We start from the raw sequence: 7,178 nt of genomic DNA, 5'->3' as shown, positions 1-7,178 counted from the left end.
CTTTTACACACTCTTATTTCTCTAGTCTCTTAATATTGATAGGAACCATAGAATTATGAGGGAGGGTACCTTTGTATATATAATTGAAACCACCTTTACCAAGCTTACACACTCTTATTTCTCTAGTCTCTTAATATTGATAGGAACCATAGAATTATGAGGGAGGGTACCTTTGTATATATAATTGAAACCACCTTTACCAAGCTTCTCACTCAAGTGATCTATGGTGGTAGATTCAAAATTCTTAAAGGACGACCTATTGGGCAGGCTTGTAAAGCTCTTGCATCAGCTTGCATGTTCATCTATGTAGCATCCACAACACACCAAACATAACCTCTTTTGATCTTTAGGTAGTAGGCAAACTACTTCACTAAAACTCCAAGCATTATATTACTTGCATAGGTAGTAAGCAAACTACTTCTCTCTACATAAACTCCACCCATTGTTTTAGTAGAGCCGTCCTCTCTAAGGATTCGAAATAGACCATATTGTGGTTACCTTGGGATTTTTTTTGAAGGACTTCTTAAGTATACTAGAATATTATATTTAGAGAAAAAAGGTAGAATGGCTATTCAAAACCAAAATCCTAGTTTAAAAAAAGGGTCATTATCACGAAATGTGTTTACAAACTCAAAAGGTTTTCCCTTCTTTTCTTGGTGGGTGAGGAGGTGTATGGGGGAGACTTCCCATTCATGAGAATGGGCTGGTGGGATCTCCTCCCATTGCTGTGATTCTCCCTCCTTTTTTCCCTTTTTTAGGTGTGTGTAAAGACCCTAAGCTACAATAGCGTAATACTTCTAAAATTATTAAAATTGTTTATACTCATGCTAACTTAAAAACCTTTTCGTACATGTATACATACATAAATCTTTGTATTGAAAAAGTGGACAAACGTGCTATGTTACATTTATACTTGAAGTATCACTTTAGACTTTGTCATCTCTATTAGTGTCCCATCGTGCTATGTTACATTTATACTTGAAGTATCACTTTAGACTTTGTCATCTCTATTAGTGTCCCATCATGAAATCAAGTGGAGACTTAATACTAATTGGGATGGGGTCCTCATGGGTAGGAGAGGATAATCTTGAGAGGATGATATTTTCTCCTAAGTTCTTGATTGTAACATAAGATGCACACACTAAGTGTCCAAGATGATGTAGACTTTTCTCCCATAAAGGATTCCCTTCTCTATTCAAGGGTATTTAAATGATACAACAATCTAGCAACTAAAAAACAACTAAAATTTGAAGGAAAAATACTTACTTGCACAAAACACCATGCATACATGCAACATGCACATTTATAATTCTTTTTCGATTTCAAATCTATAAGTACTTTGAGAAACTTTCAACTTTTGATAACATTTTCATCCTATCGTTCAAATTTACATGCATAATCAATTATTCATGTTGCCACACATGCAAAATATATAGTTAGAATAGCATAAAACTTATTTGTTAATCTAAACTTGCCCCAACTCAATGGAGAAAGTCATCATAACACAAAAAATAGTAAACTACTATGAGAATTTGTTTAACAAATTAGTAAAAGAAGCAATTATTGTATGCAAGAAATTTTTGGAAGACACATCTCACGACCTATAAAACTAATCAAATTGCATGTAGCCTTTGGGATATTTATAAGAAATAGAAGATTAGTCTATATAGATAAGGTATAGAAAAGAAAATGATGGCCTAAAAGAAAACTAGAAGAGTTAACTTCAAGGGTGATTTAGCTAGTGCAAATGATGACCTAAAAGAAAACTAGAAGAGTTACCTTCAAGGATGATCTAGCCAATGCTTCATTGTATTGACGTGGAAATCAATTGCTATGTAAAAGGAGTACTTTTCAACCACCTCTTGTAGATATATGCATTCATATGGCAAGCAAAGATTAATTTCAATAACTATTTTTCCTATTTTGTATAATTTTTTATCTGAGCTAGAGTGCAAAGGGTTGGAAACTAGGACCGACAAAACATAGCCATTGGGTTGAAGCTTATCAATGGGAAAGAAAACTTCCTTGTGATGTGTAAGAAGTTCAAGAATTAGAAACATGCTTTACAAAAGTGAAGCAATTTTACTACATTAGTTTTGATGATCAAGGTGCAACGTCCCCTTCTTCTTCCAACTGGACTTGTCTTGGAAGGATGGCTGGTGCCCAACCCTTAGGGATTAAAAAAAACTTTATAAAATTTCTATGATGGTTAAGAAGATGGTTTGGTGCACCAAAGGGGAGGTATAGGATAAATATTTGCATGTAAGGAGCAAAAACATGGCATGGTGTAAACAAAGAGAAATGAATGAAAGGATGAGCGTGAAGGGAAAGGAAAGGAGGGAAGGGGAAGAGGAAGGGGCAAGGAGGATCAATTAATTAATGGAGGATACAATTAAGATGTTGGGTATAAAATTAAGAGTGAGATGGGTAGAGAGATGTTGGGTGTTGAAGGACTAAGGTGTTAGAGAGAGAAGAAGATGGCGAGCATGTTAGTGCAATTTTGGTTGATTATGGTGGTTGTGATGATGATGCAGATTGTTGGGGGTTTTGCTGCCAAGTGCAGGATGCAAGAGCCGCCTGCTGCTCCTGCCCTCACCGAGCTTTTCCCTTGCACTCCCTTCAACAAAGGCTTCTCCAATATATGGGCTCCTGACCACCAGCTCGTCTCCCATGACCAGCTCCACGTCTCCCTCACCCTTGACAACTCCTCAGGCGCGCGTGTTTCTGAGAGAGAGAGAGAGGGAGGGAGGGAGCTGTGTGTGTGTGTGTGAGAGAGAGATCAGAGCGGGGGAGAGAGAGAGAGAGAGAGAGAGCGATCAGAGAAAGAAAAATGTGTGTGAGTGTGAGAGAGAGATCAGCGAAAGAAATGTGTGTGAGAGAGAGAGAAGGTGAGAGTGTGTGTGTGTGTGTGAGAGGGAGAGAGAGAGAGAGAGAGAGAGAGAGAATAGGTCAGAGGCCGAGGTGTGTGTCTGTGTGTGTGTGTGAGAGAGAGAGAGAGAAAGAGAGAAGGTGAGGGGGGTGTGCGTGAGCGGGAGAGAGAGAGAGAGAGAGAGAGAGGGGGGGTGTTGTGTGTGTGAAAGAAAGAGAGAGGGGTGACAGACTGTGTGTGTGTGTGAGTGAGAGAGAGAGAGAGAGAGAGGGTCAGATGGGGGGTGTCTGTGAGAGAGACAGAGTGTGTGTGTGAGAGAGAGAGAGAGAGAGAGGGCGAGATGGGGGGGGGGTGTGAGAGAGAGAAAGAGAGAGGGGGGGGAGAGAGAGAGAGAGAGAGAGAGAGAGAAGGTGAGGGTGTGTGTGAAGAGGGGGAGAGAGAGAGAGTGTGTGTGTGTGTGTGCGTGCGCGCGCGCGCGAGAGAGATTCCTTGATCACGACCTATATCTTTTAACCTTGTTCTGATCATGCTGCAGGCACCGGCTTCAAAACTAAGTCAGCCTACGTCCATGGCTTCTTCAGCGCTGCAATTAAGCTGCCTGCAAACGAGTACACAGCAGGAGTCATCACCACCTTCTACGTAAGTATGTTTTAGTTTGGCTTAATCTTTACTTATTATAGGCTAAATCAGAGGATTAATGCCTAGGATGATACTGCCTAACATTAATACACAACATTCAAATGTGCTAAAAGTGGTAAAGCAGAAGCATATCAGCTTATTGCATTTGATTACAATCTAATGGGTAGACCTTAGATGCACTCTTGCATGCTCTTCCTTAGAATGCTAATTAGATACTGAAAACAACAAATTGATTCAATCACAATTTGGCAGACATCTTTTTTTGGTTATTTGCAGACCTTAAATGCACTCTTGTATGGAGTCATTAGAATGCTAATTAGCTCCCTGATTAAATGAAAAAAACTACCCAAAACTATAACCAAAGGATTAATTCTCCAATTCTGCAGACCTCTTAATGCATGCTTATTGAGGAGATGATTGATTAAATCATGATTTACACAGACATCAAATGCAGAACTGTACCCAGACCAGCATGATGAAGTGGATTTTGAGTTCTTGGGAAGGGCATCTGGGGAAGAATACATTCTGCAAACCAATGTGTATATTAATGGTAGCACCAACACAGGGAGAGAACAAAGACTACGCCTATGGTTTGATCCCACTGCAGACTACCATGACTATAGCATTCTTTGGACTTCTAAACACATCGTGTAAGCTCTACATTCAATTATCGTTAATCAATGATTATATTTAATCAAACATCTGTTTGTTTTTAACATTTTGACCTGCCCTACAGCAAAACTTCCCTCTTGATTATCCATAACGTTTGGTGTCTCGATGATGCCGAGCTTGATTAATCCCAGTTTTTTTCTTAAATTAAGCAATGATTAGCGTTTCTTGGCTGAATTACCCCTAGTTTTTTCCTAAATTAAGCAATGATTACAATTTCTTGGCTGAATTACCCTTGTTTCATTTATGCCTGCTTTGATTATTATTATGTGCTTGCTTTTATCACTGCCTATTGCCCACCATTCTTACCCCTATTGACTTAATTCTTGGTTTTAGTGATGGACACTTACACTGATTATCATGAGAGAATGCTTTACTTGTTTTGAGCTTTCTTATCTCCAATGACATACTTTGCTTAAGTTTCCACCTTTCGCCTAATTTGAATAAAGAGAGAATGTTTACTTGTTTCAACCTGTTTTAAAATCTATAATGGCCTAATTTGCTCAAGTTTGATGGTGCCTTGATTGGTTCTAATGATGCATACTTTGATTAATTATCATAACTCGAATGATTTGATTTGCTCACTTTGTATGGTACTTAATTTGCTTGTTCGGCTTCAATGATGCCTACTTTGATTGCTTATTATAAACTTGTAGGGGATAAATTATAAACCTTTGACTTAATTAGCCTACTTGCTTGGTTTCAACAATGCTTGCTTAGTTGGTTTCAACAATGCTAGCAAGTAAGGATGGGGCATCACCCATCTGAGCTAGTGGCGAACACTCTAGCCAAGGATGGTGTCGTGAGTTAAAATCTCCCCTTTCGTATGCACAATCAACACACTCTCACTCAGCTAACAAGCATGCACAATCAACAAGATCCAATCACACACACAAGCATGAATCTTACAACCAATCCCGCTCCGCGAGCTAGACTCTCCTCCTCCCATTACTCTCACTCAGCTAACAAGCATGCACAATCAACACGATCCAATCACACACACAAGCATGAATCTTACAACCAAGTAAGCAAGAAGGTAAGAGATCAAGAGAAGAGCCAAGGGTGGTGCCACGAGTTCGAATCTCCCGCTCCGCGAGCTAGAATCTCCTCCTCCCATGGCTTCACAAGATGGGATGGTGTGAGTAATGTGTCTCTTTTGCAATATTTTTTTTTTTAAAAAAAACAAGACAGTGCTAGCATGTGCATTCAACATATTCTTTTGAAAAGAGGGTTACCACATGAGTTGTAGTGTTTGCTCTACTTGATCCTATTGGATATAATGCATTATTTCAAAAAAAAATAACTTCCAAAGAGAGGATTAAGTATTTAATTCCAAATTAGGCATACTACTAAGACTAAAACACGTTTGATTGTACAAAAATTTTCTCAGATTATACATTGATGATGTGCCTATTAGAGAGTTTGCAAAGGTGGAGGAGCTTGCAGCAGAGTATGCGGCAAAGCCAATGTATGTGTATGGAACGATATGGGATGGATCAGATTGGGCAACAGATGGGGGAAAGTACAAGGCAAATTACACATATGCTCCTTTTGTAGCGCAATACACAAACTTCATACTCAATGGCTGCAGGGCGGCGCAGCAGGCGGCTGCAGCCATGAACTCTGCAGCACTTGAAGATTGTGATTGTGAATTCTCACTCCTAATTCCTGCAAAGCTCAGCCGCCATGAAAGGAGAAGCATCTCTTGGGTCCAACAGCACTACATGACCTATAACTACTGTGATGACAAACTACGATACCCTAACGGCCTGCCTGAATGCTCACCAGCTCCTCATCCTCGTCCTCCTGTCAAAGACGAGCTTTGATGAATGATCAATCAATCAATCAAAGGCAATGCCACCCCCTCTCTTGTTGTTGTTGTCGAAGGCGCGCTTAGCATCCACACCACAATTTTCCTGTGTTTATTTTTGCAAAAACAATCAATAAGCATGAGCACAGCACTAGCCGAGGAGAGCAAGCCACAGTGGTGTTCCCTTTATAGGAGAAAATTAAAGCAAGGCCTTCTTTAAGATCAAACATCATTTTTAAAATCTCTCCCCCTCTCTCTCCCAATATAAAGGCCATCATCCACCCCAGTTCAAGTCCCACCGTTGGTCTTATATGCCCTCGTGTCATTCTACCGACGTTAATACCTCTCTCTCTCTCTCTCTCTCTCTCTCTCTCTCTCTCTCTCTCTCTCTCCACACACACACATACACATGCATGTCTGTACACGTGCACACACACACATATGCTTGTATGTGTGCACATGCATTTACATGTATACATACACACATATGCTTCACATGCATGTGTGCATGTGCGCATTCATGTACATGTGAATATGTATTACTTTCATTGTCATCTGGAATATCATCATACTTTGAAATCCTTCATAACATCATTAGAAATATGTGTTACTTTCATCTGTCAGCTAGAATATCATCATACTTGGAACTCCTTGAGAACATCATTAGAATACTTATTTGTGAGACTCATTCTGTCATGGAAACCAAGTTTCTACTACCACTTTTGCACCACTTATTTGCAAGTAGTGCTTTGTTAGTGCTCATACATACAAACTCCTTTAGAACATTACAATAATTACAATACTAGTTGTGACACTCATTAGAAACCACTTGGGATACTTTAAAGAACATCCGGTGGGAGTTATTGCACATCACTTGTTCATCAACTATGTCATGGAAACTAATTGTAGCACTTATTTGCAAGTAGTTCTTTGTTACTGCTTGTATTAGCACTTATACTAGTGCTTATAGTAGTTAGTGCTTATATTAGCACTTATACTAGTGTTAATAGTAGTTCTAGATAATTTGGTGGATGTGATTGCAAAAAATCAACATGGGTGCTTCTTCATTATTGAGCTAGAGAACATCTACATACTACTTTGAACCATTTGATGCCAAAGATAAACACCTTGAATACCCTAAATCTAACCTTCAAGATGTCTTAAAGAGTTCCATAATAATTAAGCTTCCTG

General features: G+C 39.3%; 1 protein-coding gene across 1 annotated transcript; it reads left to right on the top strand.

Moving 5' to 3' along the window:
• Positions 1–1,898: 1,898 nt before the first annotated feature.
• On the top strand, positions 1,899–6,565 carry LOC147619979 (putative xyloglucan endotransglucosylase/hydrolase protein 28). Its single transcript, XM_086772678.1, has 4 exons — positions 1,899–2,712; positions 3,405–3,508; positions 3,950–4,158; positions 5,568–6,565. The coding sequence occupies exons 1-4, from the start codon at positions 2,478–2,480 to the stop codon at positions 6,001–6,003; spliced, it is 984 nt and encodes a 327-aa protein (XP_086628804.1). The 5' UTR covers positions 1,899–2,477; the 3' UTR covers positions 6,004–6,565.
• The last annotated feature ends 613 nt before the right edge of the window (positions 6,566–7,178 follow it).

Source organism: Cibotium barometz, chromosome 32, assembly GCF_041138505.1.
Source record: "Cibotium barometz isolate CiBa-2024 chromosome 32, ASM4113850v1, whole genome shotgun sequence".
Taxonomy (NCBI): Eukaryota; Viridiplantae; Streptophyta; class Polypodiopsida; order Cyatheales; family Cibotiaceae; genus Cibotium; species Cibotium barometz.
Note: the sequence above shows the minus strand (reverse complement) of the source record. Positions and strands in the feature narration are given on the sequence as shown.

Coding starts and splice junctions, on each gene's coding strand:
- LOC147619979 (XM_086772678.1), top strand. CDS start 2,478: ATGGCGAGCATGTTAGTGCAATTTTGGTTGATTATGGTGGTTGTGATG. Junction 2,713..3,404: donor CACCCTTGACAACTCCTCAG/GCGCGCGTGTTT, acceptor ATCATGCTGCAG/GCACCGGCTTCAAAACTAAG. Junction 4,159..5,567: donor TGGACTTCTAAACACATCGT/GTAAGCTCTACA, acceptor AAATTTTCTCAG/ATTATACATTGATGATGTGC.